General features: G+C 40.6%; 1 protein-coding gene across 1 annotated transcript; it reads left to right on the forward strand.

Annotated features, from left to right (window-relative positions):
• Positions 1-497: 497 nt before the first annotated feature.
• USP44 (ubiquitin specific peptidase 44) lies at positions 498-21,068 on the forward strand. Its single transcript, XM_080619702.1, has 6 exons — positions 498-623; positions 5,606-7,117; positions 17,659-17,857; positions 18,326-18,434; positions 19,210-19,415; positions 19,797-21,068. The coding sequence occupies exons 2-6, from the start codon at positions 5,687-5,689 to the stop codon at positions 19,994-19,996; spliced, it is 2,145 nt and encodes a 714-aa protein (XP_080475828.1). The 5' UTR covers positions 498-623; positions 5,606-5,686; the 3' UTR covers positions 19,997-21,068.
• Positions 21,069-22,905: the final 1,837 nt, after the last annotated feature.

Consider the following 22,905-nt stretch of genomic DNA (forward strand, 5'->3'; position numbering starts at 1 on the left):
GCCCGTGGGGGGTGGTGGTGGTGGTGGTGCTGGTGCTGGTGCACAGCGGCCGGTCCGTGTCCCCGCGGTCCCGGCCGCGGGCGGGCGGCGGTGCCTGAGGGGAGGCGGGCGCGGCGCGCGCGGGGCTCCCTCGCCGAGAGGGGGGGTGCGCAGTGGGGTGGCGGCCTCCGCGCGGCGCTGACGTCGCCGAGGGGCCGCTCCGAGGAGGCTGCGGCTCGGGGCGCCCAAGATGGCGGCAGCGGCGGGTGACGGGTGCGTGTGGGGGCGGCCGGCGGGAGTGGGATGATGGCTCTGCGAGCGCACCAGCGCCCGGAGCCGCCGGCGGGAGCCCCACGGGACAGGTGCCCGGCGGCGGCAGCACTCTGCCAATGGGAAGCGGCGGCGCGGTGCCCGCGGAGGGGCACCTGAGGAGTGGGGGCTTGTTGCCGCGGGGGCGAACCGGGCACAGCGCGGGGCCGGGGAAGCCGCGGGGGCGGGAGCGAGGGAGCTGTGGCCCTTCCAGCGGCTCCGGAGAGGGACCTCCGGTTGAGAAGTCCCGTCGCGCTCGCTGTGTGGCGGACGGGGAGCTACTGCGCCGTGCTCGGGCCCCTCACCCGTCCCGGAGGGGTCGGAAGGGTGTCGAGGTGAGGGACATCGCGCGGAGGAGTGGAAGGAGGAGAGGGTGGCGGTGACGCGCTCGGGTCGCCTAAGTGCCCCTTGTTGTCGAGGCGAAGAGTCGCGCCATGTCGCGGGGTGGTGGGGAACGCTGGACCTTCCTACCGAAACCGTTGTGGGCACGCCTGTAGTCCTGCATCCAGCTGTGGGCCAGCTTGGCTGGAGGGTCTTTGCTTGCCAGGGCTCTCGGCACAGGAGCCAGGCATTGTCCGAGGAGCTGTCAGAACGGTCAGAGGTGCTTGTTTTTCTAAATGAGAAGAACCGTCCAGTGTAAATCCAGACTAACAAGAAATGCTGTGGTTTTCTGCCTTTGTGAAAGTGCTTCAGTCTGAACTACTTGTTTACCTTGAATTCTCCACTGCAGGAAATGCGCGGTTATTCGCTGTAAGAGACACTGAGTGTAGTGCCGTACCGGTGTCTGCTGTTAAGGGCTACTTCCAGGCAGCATACTGCATAAACGTTCCTTAGCCGACATAAAAAAAAAAAAAAAGGAGGAAAAAAGTTAAATAAGGCTCAGTACGGCTCCAGAGAAAGGAGGCTGGGAGGCTGCTTTGTTAAAATCGGAAATAATTTACAAACTTTCCTTTTGAAGTACTGCTTTGATTTTTAAGTCTCGCTGTTATGCCTGCAGGACTTGGAGTTTCCACATCAGTGTTTTGTTGGGTTGTTTTCTTTAGGGAAAAAATCAAAAGGAAAATATTGCTTAAGAAAGCAGTAAAGCAGTACATCTGCCTTCTAGTTACCATACTTGTTGTCTTAAACTTTTACGTGTTCAAGTGCCACGATATCTGTCGCTTTTAGATATTAAATAGGTACTCTGAACCTGGTGAAAATCATTTGGTAAACTGTCAACTGATGTAAAAGCCAGAACATTAATGGGACACACAAGCACACACGTGGGTGTGTATGTATATTAGTAAAGCTTTGTACTGCATTTCTAGTCTTAACCCTTGAGATAGACTGGTTTTTCACTTACGTGCCAAGTAATTAATTACGGAAGTCGTGACTTGGGGGGGTGGGGGGGGAAGATTTCCTTTTGTTTATGTTTAGAGTTACAATTTTAAAATTTATCAGCTGTGACGATGAATCTTAATTTCTTGTTCACATGGAACACAAATGAAAGAAAACCATCTATTTTCTTGGCTTCTAAGTTGTTGTTGTTAGGTTTTGACATCGAGTACTTTTTCAGCTCATGAGTTATCCCAAAATGTACATTTTGCCAGCCATTCTTTAGTGAAGCTAAGGAAACAAGCACACCAATAAGGCTGAAATATGGTTCAATGGGAAAAAAAAACCAAACCCACCTATTCCTTATATCTTTATTTCTAGCTTGTGAAACTTTGGCACAAGAAAAGACTTTTGTATATCTCTGTTTTCCCAGACAACTTAATGCTTTAAGTAGTGCTATTCTGTATGTTAGTACTTGTTATTTTGCTTACTACTTCAGCTCAGGTCTGTGCTGAGAACACAGGGGGGCTTGATCTCTGACGTGCTGGTCAACTAATTCACGGTTTCTTTGTGTGTGTGCACAGAACTGAACCTTGGAAGAGAAGAATGCAGAAACTAGCGCTGAATAACTTTCTTTATGGGATTTTAACGTTTTTGGAGCATTTGCTTGTACTATTTTATTCCAGCTGCTACTTTCTGCTAGGCATAAAAATGAGTATGCAGTATTTTTTATGTTTCTCTCACCATTGTCTGTCATTTCACTCGTGTTATTTCCACAAGCTATACTGTTTTGCCAAGTCTTAGTTCAGAGGTAAAGTTTCTAAATTTCGTGCCTTGCTGTAGTCTTGGTGCTCCACCTCTTAAAATATTCATATTGTCAGTGTGCTGCTTGACACTCAGCTGAAGTTTTCTTGGTCTCAGTTTTGTACTTTTAGCTTTGTTCTCAGTCTTTTCAGATGTATGTCTTTTTGACCAAACTCTGCATTTTGATTTCCTCACATTTTCTTCAAAGAAAGCCTTCTCTCATGCCAAGATGTTTCCTCACCCTCCCCCTTCCACCCTGTCTCCTTTCTCCACACATCTACGTAGGTGGGAAAATGTCATGCTGGCTTGGTTGCTGGTGGGGGAGCTGGGGTTTTAGGGTTTTCTCTTCAAGGTGCTGATCTTGCGCTTTCGTAGAATCGTGTTGCTTTTGCATGAAGAGCTTGATTGTGCAACCCTGGTTTACACAGTGGTCGTCCTGAAATCAGCAGACTGCTTTTGTCCTCAGTCCAGTATCTGCTTACATTGAGGCATGTCAGTAGTTTCACTCTTGATAACATCTTTAAAATAGAGAAAGTGAGATTTTCTGACCATATAATATTGTCAGGAAGGAAAAATAAGGCACAGTGTTTACACAGTGGCTTTAACAAAATCAGAAAGGGTCAACCTGACAGACTTCTCTGACTGACAGCATTGCTGTGTGTGACAGCCCTGTGAGAAGGCAGGTTTTAGTGTTCTTTTCTGGCCTGCTGGCAAGGACCATTACTAATATGTTATGCAGGAGAATCTATTCCTGTTAGCCCAAACGCAGAAAGATGAGTCTTGTCTCTTAAAATCCTGTCTAACATACTTCATTCTTGCAGTGTACTTTACATAGGTACTTTAATAGTCCAGGAGGAATTAACATACATAGTTCACCTCTTGAAATTTATGTGAATTTTATCAGTTTTATAAAAGCTCGGCTTTGAGCTTTCTTTTGGGGAGAAACAGGTTGTCAGACTAAGAGAAGGCATGGGACAGCACTAGTGGTCTTATTTGTAAAGACAGAATAAAAAGCGAAGTATAAAAAGACTGTCTATCAGGAGGAGTGAATGTTATGGATGCTAGCAAGCTGAAAAAGTCAGCAAAACATTATTTTTGTCATCTGTTGACCGTAGCACACAGGGGATCTCGACCTCCCTTAATACGCTATGGCTGGTACTTAATCTGGGAATTGCTGAATGGGTACCCAGAGGTCATGGTGCTTGAAATTCTTCAGTGCAGTGAGCATGGGCTGGAGACAACTCTTAAGTAAGTTGAATGAGAATGATTGATTAATACCGGCATGTAAAACTGTGTATACTTTATTAGTTTCACTACGGCTGGCACAACCTTTTCTGTATCATAGAATAAGACCTATGCAATGCATGCAATGCTGGATGCTGATTATGTGCTTAGAGTTATTACAGCTCTTACGCTGGTATCTGTATTGTAACATTAAAATGGCAGTAGCTGTGGGCCAGTTAACCAAACAAAGCTGTTTTATTGGTTGAATCTTTTAACTACATCTTTTATCCAAGTACCAGATGAAAATTAAAACTCCTTTCCTATCCAGCTGCAACTTTTTACCCATTTTCCTTCCTTAGTGGTGTTTTGTCATTGTATATTAGGGTTTCCTCAAGCTAATGCTTATTCTAACGTTGACATCTGTTCTATATTGAGTAACCTATTCTTGTGTATTTCAGAACTGTAAAAATTGAGTAATATTAGCATATTTAAGGTTAATAGCAGGAATAGAATTTTTTTGGTTCTATCCAGAGTTGTCTAAGTCACTCAGTATTTGTGTAGCATCGTTTACTTCTCTGTAAAACATAGAATCCTGGACCTTGATATTACACAGCCTGAGCCAGGTCTACAGTATGCATGCATTTGTAGTGGCGTAACTTGTCTCTTGGCATAGCATGGATATTTGACAAACGCTTGCTACTCTCCAGATGGATTAACTGTTTCATCTGGCAGGTCCTGTGCATAACAATACTGCTGCTGTGTGCTATTTAGCCCTTCTAGTCAATGACATCCTGGGTGCAAACACCCCACATCAAACATAATCACTTCCTGACACATTGTTTTTCTCTAGATAGTATCTCTCAACTACAGGTAGTAGAAAGAAAGATGGTAAAACATAAAGAAAGAATGAATCACTGTCTCTCTAATTTTTGTTTGTCAGAGCCTGCCTGTTTGTTTTAGGTAAATGCACCGTATAGGAGAAAGCAAATACTGCAGCTTTGAACAAATAGATGCTACCACATAACCTTATTAAAGGATGTAAGCCAGCGCTAGCCAAATTTGTAGATGATTTTTTGGAGACATGGATTAGAAAGATCTGTTCAAAATGCAGGCTTTTAGAAAGCTTGCAGCAACTGAGGTATGATATCTAAAGGAATTTCTGTGTTACGAGGAAATCAAGTTCTGCTTTTCCAGGTCACTCTTTCTTTCAGAGGTGTTAAGATGAGATGTTAAAATGTACTTATTGATGATATGTCATTGTAGAAAGCACTGGTATAATGGGCTTGTCTGAGCACAAAGGTGCAGTGATTTAATTAAAGGTGTGGTTTAATTAAGGGTTTGCGCTGTAATAAAGCCTCATTTGTCTGAACTGTTGGCACTGTGTAAACACAATAAATTTAACTGAACTTTGCACTTCTGCACCTGTATGCTTAGGGATAGAATTAATAGGAACATTTTAGAATCATAGAATGGTTTGAGTTGGAAAGGATCTTAAAAGATCATCTAGTTCCAACCCCCCTCTGCAGTGGGGGGGTTGGAACACCTTCTACTAGACCAGGTTGCTCGAAGCCCCATCCTCTTAACACTTCCAGGGCTGAGGCATCCACGGCTTCTCTGGGCGAACTGTCCCATTTTCAGCTGTATTTGTATCCAGACTCTGTAACAGTGTCTTAACTAAATCAGTGCTCCTTTGAAAAAGCAGGCCTAATCTAAAATGTAGCTACTATGCTCAGTCTCAAGCCAGAGTTGCTGAGAATATAAGCAGTGGTATGAAGACAGTTTAGTGTGAATGTTGAAATGCTGTTGATGATGTTGATTGTGGCTATACAGAGCAGACTGTCTTTATGTATTTGGTGGGACTCAGTTGGATGGCAATCATGATCTTAACCTCAGGTCTAAGTTTGATATACTGACAGTGTAAAAGTGATACAGTTGTGTATTTATGAACTGTAATTTTTATATATATATATTTTAGTTGCAGATTGAAATACCATGGACAAGAAATAGTTTGGATGATGTGTTTTACCAGCATATCTCTGCAATTTCAGTTTTAACCATGGATAAGTGTAAGCACATAGGACGTCTGCGACTGGCCCAAGATCACTCCATTCTTAATCCTCAGAAATGGCATTGTGTGGACTGCAATACTACCGAATCTATCTGGGCATGCCTCAGCTGCTCACATGTGGCGTGTGGAAGATACATTGAAGAACATGCACTAAAGCACTTTCAGGAGAGCAGTCACCCGGTGGCATTGGAAGTCAATGAGCTGTACGTTTTCTGTTATCTCTGCGATGATTATGTTCTTAATGATAATGCAACCGGTGATTTAAAGCTGTTGCGAAGTACATTAAGTGCAATCAAGAGTCAGAACTATGAGTGCACTACTCGAAGTGGGAGGACTTTGCGTTCTATGGGTACTAATGATGATTCTTACCTTTCACATGGTGGTGCCCAAGCCTTGCTTCGTAATGAAGATCGCATGTTCACAGCTCTTTGGCACCGACGGCGTGCACTCCTGGGGAAAGTATTCAGATCCTGGCTTGAGGTGACACCTATTGGAAAAAAGATTTTGGAAGAAGAAAGGCGTCTGGAAGAAGAAGAAAGAAGGGAGAAAGCTAGGAAGAGAAGACAAGAACGGAAGCGTGAGTTGAAAGCAGAGATGGAAAAGATGCCTCCAAGAAAGAGCAGTCGTTTACAAAATCCGATTAGAATGTCCTCAAAATCAGCGCCCTGCCTGCAAAACACATCACAGAACGCAAAATCTGCGGCAGAGTTGAAAGAAACCTATACCTCAGATGAAGTAAGATTGAAAAAAGCAAGTGACTCGCCAATGAAACGAAGGCCCACGGTGACTCCAGGGGTAACAGGACTGAGAAACCTGGGCAATACTTGCTATATGAATTCTATCCTGCAGGTATTAAGTCACTTACTTATTTTTCGAGAATGCTTTTTAAAGCTTGATCTCAACCAAACTCAGGAACTGCTGGCAACAGCAACCAATGGCAAAACCAGATCTTCAACTAAACACCTGTCAATAGCTGCCTCAGCATTACATGTGAATGAGAACCAAGAGAAAATAAACGGATCATCTTCTGTGAGGAGGCCTAGTTTATCCTCTGGATTAAGTGGAGGAGCATCAAAAACTAGAAATATGGAACTTATTCAGCGCAGGGAGCCCAGTTCAAAGCATATTTCTCTCTGTCATGAGCTGCATACTCTGTTCCAAGTTATGTGGTCTGGCAAGTGGGCACTGGTGTCTCCTTTTGCCATGCTTCATTCTGTGTGGAGACTAATTCCAGCCTTCAGAGGATATGCTCAACAAGATGCTCAGGAATTTCTTTGTGAACTTTTGGATAAAGTGCAGCAGGAACTGGAGACTACGGGGACCAGATACCCAGCTCTCATCCCTGCTTCTCAAAGAAAACTTATAAAACAGGTTTTGAATGTGGTTAACAACGTTTTTCATGGACAGCTGTTAAGTCAGGTATGTTTTATGTGTTATTTAATTTTTTAAGGTGTGTAATGATTTGCAGTTACAGATTTACACTGGTCAGCGATGGGCATACTTCAAAGGTTAATACATTTGTAAGTACGAGGAAGGATGAGGAGGATATAATACATGCAATTTCAGTAGAAAGGTCATCTGGGTACTCCTACAATTTTCAGTAGAAGAATCAACTGATAAACATAAAAGTGTTAAATTTGCTATTTTAAAGAGCACCTTTGCAGCTACTGAGAAATACCAGTCTTTGCTATTAAGCACCAACTCACTGCTAGGAATGAAGAAGTTACAGTTTTAAGTATCTAGCTTATCACTCTAGTAATACTAGATAAAAGGTGTTAAGAAAAGTATTAATCTTGATTAAGTGGAAACAGATTAGGTAATGGATGCCAAGCAGGATATTATTTCATGAATTTGAGATTCATTACTACAGAGTAATTGCATGTCATGATGAGAAAACTAATGCTTCTTTCTGTTACAACACAAAGATTCAGAAGGCTCTGTTGACACAGGAACCAAATTTGTGGGGTGGAGGCAATGGTTGCTTTCCATTTTACTGCCCAGCTACTCTTTTCTTTTCTTTTTCTTTTCTTTTCTTCTTGGCTTCCTGTTAAGTACTTTGGTGTGTCCACTTACAATTATGCATGTCCCAGCTGTGCATGTACAAATGTCTGAGATTGGTCTGAGGAAACAAATGCTACTTTCTGTTGAATTAATCTAAAAACTAATTGCAGTGCAGCAGAAACGAAGGTTGAGAAAGTCTTGCCCCCATGGAATTATTTTCAGTGTGCATGCACATGTTACAGAGGGAGTGCAGAAGCATTCAATGGATATCTTGTGTAAAGGAGAAGAGGTTTCACACAAATTAACGAAAAGGTGGATGTTCCCATTGTTCTGACTATTTGATGGTTTCATGTTTTAGTATGTGAGGCTAGAAATCCCAAGTATTTTTTGACTAAGGTAAGATTGTTTATTGCCAAGATATCTGTAAACTTTAGGTCATGCTGGGCTTTGTGTAACTAGTCAAAACTGTTGTATCTGCTACTAAAATCAGATCATCTTCTAACTTGCATTTGGCCCAGTGTAAGAACATTTCTCTTGGCATGCTTCCTTTCCTCAGGGTAGTTAACATATCTTGTATCAGGGTTGATCTGATAGCAGTGTCTAGTATATTACTAAAGCTTTCTTCAACTCTTCTACTGCAGCTGGTCAGTGTCTGTGTGCAAAATACAGCCTTAATGAACTTCAGAATGTCTCAAGTGAGAGGAGCAAGGAAAAGAGTATTGAGGTTATCTGTAATAATTTCTTCCTGGCTCATTAGGCAGTTCCCAAAGACAGTGTCCAACAGTACCTCCTAATGTTCCCTTTGTCTTTTGCCACTTTTGTTTCAGTTTAGTCTTCACTAGCACTTTTGAACATAAGTAATAAAAGCAAATGGTAACCCCTGAAGATGTGGATTTCCTCCTTGATAAAATATATTCAGGTTATCTTAATGATTACAGTGCTTGGTATTCGCACATGAAAGGATAAACTGTATTAGGCAATTATTTTCCTCCATAAGACTCCTGCATCATGATTTCACTAGGTGTTTGTCACAACTGTCACAAACTGCGATAATGGAATTTAAAAAAGCAAGAAAACGTCCATGCAGGACTGAAAAAAAATATTAAAGACTTCTTGCTGTGTCATCACAGCTTTGACAATGCTGGCTCTTAAAATAAAGGAATGTACACTTTTCCTTTGTAGGCTTATGAGCTGCAACAGTATTGGAGTTTCCCTGAAGAAGATAGTTGGAGCTATTTATTTAAAACATTTATTAAAACAGGATGGGATTTTAGTCTGGAGTGTTTAATAAGCTACATCTTAATTCAGTGAAGAAGGGGAATGGAGAAAATTGCTTCTGTGAGCAGTTGCCTTCTGTTTTGGAATCACTAAAAAAGTTATGATACTGTGCCTTTGTACTGAAAATACCAGTTGTAGATATTTGATTCAGTAAGATACAAGTGCAGTGAAGTCAATCCTCTTGACCTTCAAACCTCAGGAATACTATTAACTGCTCTTGGTAGAGTACACACAGAGGATCACTTACAATGCAGATAAGCTGTATGTTTACCTAGGTTTCACATTACTTTCACATGTGCAATCAAACATTTAGCTTGTTTCTAGCTATGCATTTAACTTGACGGGAAGTCATAATCCTGAAAATGCCGTCAGTTTACTTTTTAAGTGTCTGCCTGGTTCAGCATTAACTGAATTTAGGATATAAGATTAAGAAAGGTGAAAACTGGGTGTGTGAGAATTTTCTGCAGGTTACTTTTAGATGACTAGGAAAAGCTTTAGGTGATATCAAAACAGTTGTTTATTTTATATGTGTTGGGGTTTTTTTGTTATGTTCTCAGCTAATTTAAAGTAAGACATCCTCATCTGCTACTTGAAATCTTTTACTATTTTGTGGAATACCAGACTAGGTAATGAGTCACTCCAGGAATAGCATGAGTAGATTGCCTCTTGACTTCTAAAAATGTAATTATTATTTATTTACTCCAATATCATTTATATGATTACAGCTTTTTACTGTGCAGTACAAACTGTGAAACTTAAATGCTCAGTACATCTAAGGTAGGTAAAGAATAGGATATGTAGCTACAAACTCCTTCACTTCTATTACTTCCTTTTCACATTGTAGTTTTCCTTCAGTGACTGCCTGGAGAAAGTTGTGCTATAGCAGTTCCTGGGCAAAGGAGTCTTTTTCTTGTAAACCTTGTTCCTCTCAACCCCCTTTCAATTGTAAGAAGGTGCAAATATGTCTGTTAAAATCCCAGTTATTTTCAATCTCTCAGTGCCTGTACTCCTGTGGAAGGTATCCATTGTCATCTGTCCTCAGTCCTTCAATGGGAAAGGACAAAACACTGCACTGTGAAGTTATGTGCCAGTGGTAAACTGACCCATACTGATCCACAACAGATCTTTGAAGTACGCTTCAAGAGCTCCAGTAGGTTAGCTACCATTTCTCTCTAGAAGTTTTTGGCTTGTGATTTTTAAATGGTCCCAGCTAAATAGCACAGTATACAACATTTTTTTTAAGTTTTTATTTCAAACTTTGTCCACATTAAGCAAGGAATTTGGTAGGTGCATTTTTAAAAATGCAGAAATTGGAATAGCAGATTTTAGCTTCCAAAGTGATTTCAGCACTGCTTTGGGAAAACTGGGTTCCTGATGTCTACAGAAATCATACTAGCAAAAACTCTGGCACGTGTAGTTATACCAGTATTAGAATTTATGTCTGGATGGCCTGTAGGTGGTGGGGGTGGGAGGGGAGAAGGGAATAAGACAGGGAAACTAGCATGAAGTATTTGTGGAATGTGATATAGACAATCTAGCTGATGTTGGAAGCTAGCCTAGCAGATCTAGGAAATTTGCAGATACTAAATGCTGGTAAAATCTTGTAGACAAAAAGAAAATATGTAGACACAGCTTTTGCCTCTTGAATTCTGGCTTTTTTAACTAGTTTACCCTTTGGAAAACATTGACTATGCAGGTTTTGGCTGCTTGGAAGTTAAGAAGGCCATTTTAGATGGTATTTTTGAAGATTTTAGTATTCACAAAGAGTCAATCAAGATGTCAAAAAATGGTGAAAGAATAGAAATGTATTTCTGATGTGGCTGATCTGGAGACACTCATGGCATCAGAGTATAGCACATATACTTCCCTGAAGAACTGCCTAATGTAACTGTCCCCCAGTTCAACCCACATAGAATGAAGCTTTCTAGAACTAAGAAGTGGTAATTACTACAGACAAGAGACAGTGGGTGTTTCATTTATCTCATGCTTCTTGGACACTACCTTTGTAAAATTTCTACCACTGTGTTGGTAAAACCTTAAAAACTTCCTGAAGATCAAGATAGGCCTCTTGCCATGACATATGGCAGGAATAAACTACTTTTCTGTAAGCCAGACAGGATGATTCTGAATATTTTTACCTACTCGTAAATCATGCTAAAATAGTAACTGATATTATTGAATTTCTTAGTATTCTTGGTTTTGTGCGTTAAGAGATGTAAAGGTATAATGAACCTTATAATAACAAAATAAATTGTTAAAATAGTTGCTGAAGAGCAAATTACTACTTTAGAAGACTGTTGTTACCAGACATTGTCTTTCCTCAGTTGCTTGGCTTTCATTTGTCATTTTAATGATGACTTCCTGACAGTTAGGTTCACATACACTTGTACACATGCACATACACACATGCATGCACACATGGATTTCTTGAGGTTGGAAAGGACCTCAAGATATCATCTTGTCCAACTCTGCTTAAAACAGGGTCAGCCAGAACAGGTTGCTCAGGGTTGTGGGCAGTCAGGTCTCCAATAGCACCAAGGGTGGGGACACCACAACCTCTGCTGACAGCCTGTGTCACTGCTAGACCATCCTCATAGTAAAACCAGTTTCTTCTTCTGCCTGAATGGAAACTCCTGTGTTTCAGTTTCAGAAACTGTGCCAGTTTTCTCTTGTCCTGACGCTGGGCACCTGTCTCTGTCTTCTTTACTCCTTCCTTCAGGTGTCCATACACAAGGATAAAATCCACCCTGAGCTTTCCTTCTCTAGGCTGAGCAGCCCCAGCTCTGTCGGCCTCTCCTCACAGGTCAGATGCTCCAGGCCCTTTCACTGTCTTCCTGGCCCTCTGACTCACTCCAGTAAGTCCATATCTTGTAATGGGAAATGCAGCACTGGATCCAGCACTTCAGCTGTGTCTCACCAGCCCTGAGGAGAGGAAAGGGCTCACCTCTCTCTATCTGCTGGGATGCTCTGCCCAATGCAGTGTTGCTGGCTCATGGTGAGGTTGTTCCCCAGGCCTTTCTCAGCCTGTGCGGGTGCCTGGCATTATTCCTGCCCAGGCAAAGGATGTGGAGCTTCCCTTTGTTGAGCTGCGTGAAGTTCCTGGTGGCCCATTTCCCAGCCTGTCCTGCTCCCTTGGGTGGCAGCAAGAGGCACTGGTGCATCAGACACTGCCTAGGTTTGTGTCAGCTGCAATCTTGTTGAGAGTTTTAAAAGAATTGGCTCCATTATTGACCCCTGGGGTACGCCACTAGTTGTTGGGCATTTCATGCTGCTGACCACAGCCCATTGAACCTGACAGGTTACTTAGTTTTCAGTCCACCTGGCCATCAATTTATCTAGCCTGCACTTCATTTTTTCTGTGAGGAAGTTATGCAATACAGTGTTGAAAGCCTCACTGAATGTTAAGATAAACATCCACTGTCTTCCATTCATCCACTGGTTATGTGTACCAGTCATTTCATTGTAGGAAGAAGCCTATAAGGTTGTCCAAGGGTAATTTTCCCATTGTAAACCCACAGTGGCTGCTCCCAATCATCATCTTATTCTTAATACCTATGGAAATGGTTTCCAAGTTTTGCTCCATCAGCCTTCTCACAGATCAAGGTGATGCTGATTGACTTGTAACTCTCCAGATCCATCTCCTTGAAGATGCAAGTGTCATTTGCTTTCTTCCTGTCCTCCCTTGATTGCCATGACATTGCCAGGACCATTCAAAGATGAACGCCCTTGTAACACCATCAGCCAGCTCCTTCTGTGTTATGGTTTAGTCAGGAATAGCTTCTAATTTAAGGCAAGCAGAAGAAGGGTATTTTCTGTGGCTAGAAAAGACCCCATAAGGGAGGTGGAAAAAAAAAAAGTTTGTCTGGATTTATGTGAAAGCTGTTTAGGTACCTAATTAAAGGAAAAGAGTTAATGTTGCATATTGCAAAGTGGTAAGTACTTGCTGATTTCTTTATATAGAGTGTTGTTGAGTAAATTAGAATTTAATGTAAATGATCAAAGAAATACCTAGACAATGTCGTTTTAACATCTTTATGGAGTGGTGAAAGAACCCTTTAGAAACTGTTTGGGGTGGTTTTTTAAAGACTCTTGTGAGGATTCCACTGCTTTTGAAGGTGGTGACTTAGGTAGAGCTCTTTTTCTAGATTTCTGTAACAGCAACACCAAACATAGCAGTGAAAGTGAAGAGCAGTGGCTTTGCTGATTCAGCCAGTTTCCTCTACAGCAAAGTTGTGATTAGTTACCATTTCCTCCTCTGACTTTGGATGTGAGATTTTTTTGCTAATAATCCACCATTTATTATAGCAATGCCAGGTAAGAACTAGTTTTTTATATCTCTGGGCATAATTAAAAAAAACCCACCCAAACCAAAACACAAATGGTTTGTTTACTTCCTGATCATGTTTAAGATGGAATCTGTGCAAAATGTCTCCTCCTGGTTTCTCTCAGCACAGCAGAATAGCAGTGTGCAGTGCTCAGAGAAATGAATATGCCAAGACCAGAGAGTAAAGTAGGTTCTAACCAATGTATGTAGTATGCAAACTGTTTTAAGTTTTAAAAGCCAGTGCCTCTCCTTGAAAGTCTTCTCTATTTACTTGCTCACCTGGTGTATTTCAGGACAGAGAGAAGAGGAAATGTATAATCTTTGGGTTATATAAAGCCTTTCAGTTGCAGGTTGTATGCTGTAAGTTACAGTGTGGGGGAGGATGCTGAGGGTAACTTGCGCAACACTGGGTATTAAGTCTCCCACTGGACAGACTATTAAAAACTATGAGAACTTTGGGTAGGAAATAGGAGGATTTGGACTTAAACCGATCCACAACCTGTATACCAATTGCTATATTCCAGTATTAGTCTCTGGTTTTATGTGTGGCCTGAACCACAAAATGATTGTCAAGCTGCTTTCCAACTAAAATAAAGTGACATTTTAAGTTAATCTATAGGAGGCCATTGAGTCACAGACCATGGTTTGCTGTGGTTATGCTTATGTTACTCTTAGGTAGAGATCATTTGATGATGCTATATGCTCATCACTACAAAGTGTATTTTTTTTAATAACTGAAGAAATACAGTATGAACTGTCATGAGGAATTCCAATTCCATGTTATAGCAGTATCCTAGAAATCCCCTTCAGCTTTGATTACTTTGCTTTGGAAAAATTGCTACTCTTTGTATATAGGTCTCATAGTGAAAACTTAACCAGTAGTCAGAGCACAACAGTAGGATTGACCACCTCACTGTTCTTGAGAAACAAACAGGAATTAGAGCAAAGGTGATAACAGTTGTTTTTCTTCCATGCAAGTGCAGGAAACACAGGCAGAACAGTTAGTGATGGAGTTGGCTTCTTCTGCAGCAATATGTTAACTATTTTCTTTGGCTGCATTTAAGCTGAATGCCATCTGGGGCAGTGGCTGTCCATCAAATTATTGTGGGCGCAGTGATGCTTGTCTGAGTAGCCTCCATGCTTAGCTTGAATCAAGCAATCTGATCCAGCTCTTTTCAGTCTGGCCTTTGGCCCACGATTGAATAGTGAGCTTTAACCAAACAATTGTATATAGTACCCGTGTTTGAAAGCATGAGAGGGTGGTCAGGGCAGAACATACGGTAGAGATTTCAGACTGGCTAAAACCAGTAATTTACTTAACTTTGCTCTAATGTAAACTTCTCATTTAGCTTTGTTAGAAATTACAGCATTAAGGCTTTTTAAAATAGTGATTGTGGAATACAATGGGGAGGTGAAATCAAACTCTGAATATGTAAAATATAGTCATAAGAAGATACATGTCACTAACAAGATTGCCAGAGCAAACTCGCTTCCCTATTACTGTCGTGCATACTCACACCATAAGAAGTTACATTGGACAGATGCAGAAAGTTTTTGTCAGTCCTTTACATTCATGTTTGGTGTTTTTTGTTTTGTTTTTCATTAAAATCCTGCATCTTGTTCAACCAGTTTCTGAGCAGTTTATACATACCGTTGCAGTGCTTTTCATGAAAAAAGAAAATCTCAGTTGCACAGTGTGAATGGTAGTGGAGTGCAGGATAAAGGAATTCATCTCATTTAGGACAGAGAGGAAAGTGATGGCAGTATTGTAAAGCCTGTCTTGATGGACAGGCCAGTGCAGATGAATTCCAGAGAAGGGTAGGGATCCGTCCGCTTGTTGAGTAATCCAGTTTGTAAGCTCAGGCCTGGCTAAGAAAAATACTTGCAATCTTTGTTCCAGCCCTCATTTACCACGGAGTGTGTGTACAGGAGCACTTCGTGCAGAGGGCTGATACGGTTGGGTGTATCCTTATCCAAATACATGAGGTTACTTGGCTGTTGGCAAGTACACAAATCTGAGGACTCTTTAAGTGTAACTTCACTGCAGTGTCATGAAGAGGGCTGTCTTTGATTTGAGGAAGTAAGTGCAACTCTGTATCAGGACGGGATTTTGTTAACATAAATTAGCTTTGCTCACAGTTGCATGGTGAGATGAGAAGCATCAGTTTATCTTTTCTGTTCTATTGAAAGGCAAAACTTAGAAGCTGGATTGATTTATTTTTTTTTTCTTTGGGATAGTATTTAGTAACCAGTTGGGAGATAGCATCTTAAAATAACTTAGATTATTAACAATTACACACTAAATTTAAAACCTAAGAACTTGTTAAAATTATCCGTACTGAGTTCATGTATGTACTTCGTCCTGAGCCTGTTAATCTTCAGTGTGCGTTCACATGCAGCAAATTCTTAAGTAACTTGCCAATTAAATAAACTTCAGGCTCTACAAAATCACCCATTTGTACAGCAGAAATCTATTAGTCATTTCTGTGTTCATGCTGGAGTTAGCTTGAACTGTGGCCAAACATACCATTTTGTCTCCAAGTTCAGATTCCAGCCCTGAGTTACTAATAGTTTGTGGCTTTGAAATGCTGCCAGATGTTAGCACTTACAAAAGAAGCTCCTGTTGGTGTAAATTAAAACAGAAGATTCTCCTCTTTTCTGCCATGTAAGTTTGAATTTGGTTTTCTAACAACAAGACAGTGGCATTTTCTTCTAAGAACTTAAAGCAGCTATCAGCTTTCCTAACTCCACTGCTAAACACATGCACTGGTACACAAATATACACATGCTCATTAAGTAGCTAATGTATAGATCGTGTGTTAGCTGTTGTGATAATGAATGCATTAAATAATGACTCACAAGAAGGAGGAAGGTGTCACAAGGTGACAGGTTTGTCCCTATGTAAATAATCATGACAGACAAAGCAAGGTAACCTTCAGAGGAAAACGAAGGAGCTCTTGAACAAAACTGAGTGTATTTTCACAGTTGTGTAAGCTAACTAACCTAACTGAAGAGAATACACTGAATTTATGGTGAACAGCAAGATAAAGGCATGCCTGTGAAATAACAGTATTTTGATACCTTGTGGATTTCCATTCCTGTATTACTAAGCCTGTGTATTAGCAAATATCAAGTGTATGTGTTCCTTTAGTCCTTTGGTGGTAAAGTTTAATTGTTGGGGAAGGGGGTGGCAGCATGCTGAATGCTTGTGGAAGTTCTGTCAAAGATTCCTATCTGAGCCTTATTAAACTTCAGCTTACCTTAGAAATGTGTCTTTTCTAGAGCAGTTTGGTTAGAGCTGCTTGAGTTAGTGGTCAACTGCAGCTTACAAGCCAAATAAGTACATTAACAGTAGAAAATCCGGGTAATTGCTTTCAGGCTTGTGTTGTACTTTGTTGTATCGCACATACCAAGATGAATGTTATTTTAGCCTCAAACACACAAGCTTGTTCTTTATAGCCTTTATGAACTATGGTTGTTGCAGTCTAAATGGAGATTCACAACCGCACAGGTTCAGCTGTTAGCAGAAGTTACTCATCCACATGGATTGTGGAAGGGTGAAGGCCCTTTGGAGGAAGACTTAAATGATGGGACACTCTTCTAGAAGCAGCTGGAGCTGGCTTTTAGGAGACAACATCGCAAATCAACCCCTAATATGTTGTAGTTACAGCTTTATTTAAAAGCAGCAGCTCTTCTATTTTCTTGACTTTTGAATGTTATAATAAATTAATTGTCCCCCCCTTTATTACCTTCATTTTCCAGGTTGACTCACTTCACTTCTTGACATTTCATTTATGTTGTCTTACTGCTTGTCCTTTCCCTAGTGTGACGATGGATCCACTTACTGAAAGAAGAAATAAATTATTTTTACCTGTTAATTTTAATTTGAAGAAGTGTGCTTCCTAATCCTCCAGGCTTCCCTGGAAGACTTACAAAGTAAGAAGGATATGACTTTAAAATCCCCAGCTGTTTCTTTTTGTTTGCTTTGGTTTGGGTTTCTTTTTTTTAGTATTTATTATTATTATTATTTTTAATCAACCTAAACTAGAGTTTCTCGTGTAAATTTTCCTTTTGGAGTGTTTCTTTTTGGAAAAGAGAAAAGACTTGCAAGACTCCACCAGCTGCTTTCTCTTGGACAGACCATTTTGACTCTGCTTTTGTTTCTCAGTCAAATATAAGAACACTTACCTGTTCGTGATAAAAGTATCGGACATGATCTTCAGAGAAAAGAAATTAGGTGTATCATTTCTTTTGTTAAATTACTGTTTTTTCTTTGGTAGCATCAGTTACCTCTAGGGAAAAATACTTCTTTTTAGTACATTTTTGAGTGAGCAGCTGGTGAAATATCGTTTTACAGGTTACATGCCTTACCTGTGACAATAAATCAAATACCGTAGAACCTTTCTGGGACCTGTCCCTGGAGTTTCCTGAGAGGTATCACTGCAACGGCAAGGAGATGTCATCTCAGTACCCATGTCTGCTGACAGAAATGCTGGCCAAGTTTACAGAAACAGAAGCTTTGGAAGGAAAGATATATGCATGTGATCAGTGCAACAGTGAGTAAAGGCAGTATGTACTCATACATACGTTCTATGTGTAAAATACAAACTAAAGTGACAGTTATTACAGAAGGAAAATACTGAAAGTCTTAAAAGTATGTTGCAAACAAACTTCTCATGTTCCTGGTGTGGTCACTTGACAGCTATTACTCATCACCTAGAAGATGGAATTATTCAAAGGATGTTTTGAAGTGTGATGCTTCTCTTAGATAAAGTCTGATCACACACTAATGGGGGTTCTATACTCCCAGTCAAAGAACATTAAGGTGACTAACCTAAGTGACCACAAGTATTTTATACTTGTATCGTAAAATAATCCTTGCAAAATGGCTCGTGAGTGTATCCTTTTTAAGGAAGCACATACTATAGCTATTTAGATCCACTCAAATTTGGTGGATGAACCTTAGATTGAAATACAAGGCTGTTACCAAGATTTGTATTGTGTATCTGTGTGTTTGGTCTCAGCAAAACGAAGGAAGTTTTCTTCTAAACCAGTTATACTCACAGAAGCTCAGAAGCAGCTTATGGTGTGTCGACTACCTCGGGTTCTCAGATTACACCTTAAACGGTTTAGGTAAGTAGTATCATAACAAACAGCACTGCAAACTGATCGATGTAGTCCTGCTCTTCCCTTGTTTGGGGTTTATGTTTTTCAGCATCAGTTTCAGTTCCCTTTACTAGTATGATGAGAAATAGTTATTAGAAACTTGTTTTTCTTGTTTAATTTAATCTTCAGTAAGATACACTATAAGTAGAAAATGGACTTTTTAGATTCCAACTATTTGTTATTTTAACACCAAAATTACTTCATCCTTCTTTTTAGTAAAAACCTACTAACCTTGCTGTGAACTCTGTTATCTTCAAGTAGTGTAAATGCGCATATTCACTAATGTACAAACCGAGATTGTATTCAGTGGAAGTCTCACATAACCTTCATATAACCAAACACATTAATGCGTTAGCCTGAGAGTAAGGAGGTGGAGACTGTATTTCTGTGAACTCTTTAGTTCACACAGCAGTACAGAATCTGTCCTGAATACAAAGGAAACTGAAAATGAGATAGAACAAATGAGAAATACCAGTGAGATATGGTACATGGGAAGTACATCCCACTCACCATTACTGAGATCTTAAGACATATGTTTCAGAAGATGAGAACAGTAGGTACAATAGACACATTTTAAAAGGGCTAGAAATAAAGGAGAAACTTAGGGAAAACACATGCAAATTAGCATTGATTTAATGCACAAAGACAACAGTTGAAGATGACACTTGTTCTGTTAAAGCATAATTCAGAATGCTGTGTTCTTTAAGAAAAAATTAAGTTTTCTTTTGACTGAACTTTGCAGGTGGTCAGGACGCAATCATCGTGAGAAGATTGGTGTACATGTTAATTTTGATCAAATGCTGAACATGAAGCCCTACTGCTGCAGAGAATCCCTCAAGTCCCTCCTGCCCGACTGCTTTATCTATGACTTGTCTGCTGTAGTAATGCATCACGGGAAAGGATTTGGCTCTGGGCACTACACTGCCTACTGCTACAATTCAGAAGGAGGTAGGAACCAGCTGTGAAATGAGTGTGGGAGAAGGAGTGTTCCTGATTCTCAGCTGCTAAGCTTACTGTCTTGTCTCAAGAGCAAAAGGGAACCACTTGTAGCTGAAGTGCCTGGAATGAGAATTGCAGTTCAGTAGACCAAACCAGTTCAATTTTTGTGTTGGCTTGTTAAAACATGTTCCAGCTATAAACTGTCTTGTAAATCTGAGGAAGCTAAGCTGGGCTTTTAAAACATAGAGGCAAATATACTAGGTCAGCTGACACAGTGTACTCTTTGTACACAACTCGTTAAATGAGACTGAAGCTAATTCATGATTAAATAAAATGCAGTGACTTCAAATCAGTGTCCTGATGACTTTTTGGTGTATTTCTTCACTGCAGGATTTTGGGTACACTGCAACGATTCGAAACTCAACAGGTGCACTATGGAAGAAGTATGCAGGGCTCAAGCCTACATTTTGTTTTACAGCCAACGACGTACTCAGGCAAATGGACATGGTAAAGCACCGTGTCCTAGCAAAGCTGAAAGCCAGCAGCACGCAGAATTAGCTGACTGTTCCATGGTCAACAGTATCAGCTAATCCAAAGCCAGTTAACTGTATGGTAAAAGGTTGAATTGTCCTAACTATATATTTTTAAATGAAATGGAAGTACAGCATTGTACTTTTTATACTTTGGCTCTGTGTACAATGTTTATATACTTTTGTATTAGTTAAAGTACTCTTTACAATTGTTAGTAAAAGTTTTTATTGACAGTAAGTAACTTTCTAAGTACCTAGAATTTCAATACAGCTATTTTTTTAAGAAAAAGATTGCTATTTGCATATAACTCTTACCTCAGGCTGTTTTTTAAAGCTGGTTTTGTATTTTGATAATCTTTTTGAATTGGTTTAGGAAAAGGACTTTCAACGGGCAATTGATGTTTCTCTGGTTAATTTTCTATATATGCTTGTGTACATTTTATAGTATAGTTCTAATGATATCACAATTCTTACTGTCTGAAGGAATTACTACTGGGTCTTAGAATATTAACATTCACCAAGAAGGAATGTTCTACATATCAAATAGTAACTGAACTTCTCATAGGAAACTTTCTGTATATGCTTCATGACTAAAGTGAAATTATTTGGTAAGCTTCAGGGGAGCTATGCTAAAGATACGTGTATAGAATTTCTTAAACTCTGAAATTGAGGAAGTAGAACATGAACTTATGTACGTATTTAAGAGAAATGTTTGAAAACACAAGAATGTATCCATGTTTTAGCTGTAGGAAGTCTGACAACTTAAAACTCAAGTGCCAAATTTGAACTACTTCGACAACCAGGGGATTTTTATTCCAATAAAGCTTTCTTAAAAAAAAAAAGCCAAACACACACACAAAACCACACTCACCCACCCCACGATCACTGCTATAAGAACATTCAGCACTGGACAAGGTTACTTTAAACTGTAGCAAGCCTTGTCTGTCTCAGTCATTTCTAACTCAAACCAATGAAAAGAAGCTGTAACCGTTGTACAAAAGCATTTTCAATCTGACTGGTTTCATTACCTACAACTGCTGTGCCTTCTCCGTGGTCCTACCACTAGCATTAACACAGCTGTGCCTCGAGGAGACTCTTACAAGCAGGAATTATCAGTCCTCCACATACAGTAGTTAATGCCAAGTAAATTTGAAGTGTGAAGTTATTTTGCGTAAGTCCTATGCAAATTGTTACCTCATCTTCTGCAAAGTTTATACCTCAATAAAATGCCTCAATGTGGACAGAAAACCACGTGTGCATGGGAGCTGGTTCCTACATTAACATTACAGTTTTGTCTAATGTGGGTCAGGGTCATCTGTCACTGGTTCAGCAGTGGTTTGATTTAACATTTCTATCTATGTTTCTGAAAGATGTCCTATTACAGTGAGCACATGGTGGCCTCAGATCGCACACTTTTCACCTTGTGTTCATCATAATTAGGTGTGCAAAACAGTTTGGCTACGGCTGTGCAGTTTTTCAGATACCTTCCTTCTCTGCTGTCCTTCCTGGTGAGGAAATACCGTAGTTTAAACACTTTCTACTTACAGGTAGTTGAGGGGAAGAGAAAGGGAGTTTTGCTGTTTGCCTTTCTGACTTCTGATGCATTTTCTTCTCCCAAGAGCATCTCAACCAGATACATAGGGTTTCTAAGAGACTCAAGCATTAATGGAAGAGTCTGTCTTGGGACTTGTGTGAGTTCATTATCCTCAATCATAATTTTTAAGCACATACTCAAGCTGCTTAAAAAGAACCTTATCCTGCCATGTTTTCTGGAAGGATTGCCTAGGCTGTGCTGAGCGCTGTTCCCCTGCACTTGTTTTCGCTGCAGTAAGCATTGCCAAGTCTCAAGGCTTTCTGTAAAAAACAGTATTAGCTTTGCAAAAGCACATTCTGCTTCTTCCTATTGGTGCTCTCCTGGGTAGAAAAAGAGGAGGGAAGAGAAAGGAACCCTCAGACTGAGAGTTCTGGTCCTGGTCCAGGCAGGGCAAGTATAGAGATAATTACTGCATTCCACCATAAGGGTGGGCTAATTCAGCTGTGCTTGTCTGCAGCTGCTTTGGTTCTTTAAATTCACCGGTTCATGTAGCCAGCTCTGTGCTAGAGCATCTAGACATATCTAGAGTAAGGCTTAAGCATAGTGTGAGTATGTGCTTAAGTTCTGTCTTGCTTCACTCAAGTAAGTATTTAAAATAGAGCTCTACTGGAACCAAGGAAGTGGCTAGTGACAGAATCTTCAGAAATGCCTGTACACTGCTGTAGGCCTTGCTATTTGGTCAAAGGCCACCCTCCCGTTCTAGCAGCAGCTGCTCTGGAGCCAAGGTTCCACAATTCACTTGCAGGAACTCAGCAGAGCAGTAAAGCCAAGAATGCAGCAGCTCAGCACCTGTAATCAGCAACAGGGGTGTAGCTTGGTGGTCTGTTTTATCGTAAGAGATAAGGTGGGCAAACCCACCTGATAAGTTCAGAGCTCCCTCCTTTATCAGGAGGAAGCTGGTCTGGTAGCTAAGTTACTCGCATGAAAGACTAATCCTGTGAAGGCATCCACTCTCCACCGTAATTTTAATCTACATTCAGAAAACCAGGTTAAGGTTGTTGGTGCAACTCCATTTCCACCTTGTGAAAAGCTGTCTCCAGCTCAGATATCTGCTGCCTGGTTAAGTGGAGTTCATCCTTGCTGAATTTTCTCTCACTGCACAAGCAATCAGTGCTTGCAGGAACTTTGTAAAGCAATTCTGTAGCAATTATTTTTAATGACAGATTCAGGACCACCTCACACACATGGCAATGCTGTGACTAGTAATTTGGCAGCCACAGTGCACACATGCACACAGAGCATCACACAAGATGATAGAAACATTACCAGTAATTAGTTTTACATGCATTTGTAAGGTCACTTGCTGACTCCCTTCCTCAGCCCTTCAGGGGAGTGGCTGGGCTGCTTCCCTGGATAGACAAAGGAAGCAGCACTG

The sequence above is a fragment of the Psittacula echo genome, assembly GCF_963264785.1.
Source record: "Psittacula echo genome assembly, chromosome: 1".
NCBI lineage: Eukaryota > Metazoa > Chordata > Aves > Psittaciformes > Psittacidae > Psittacula > Psittacula echo.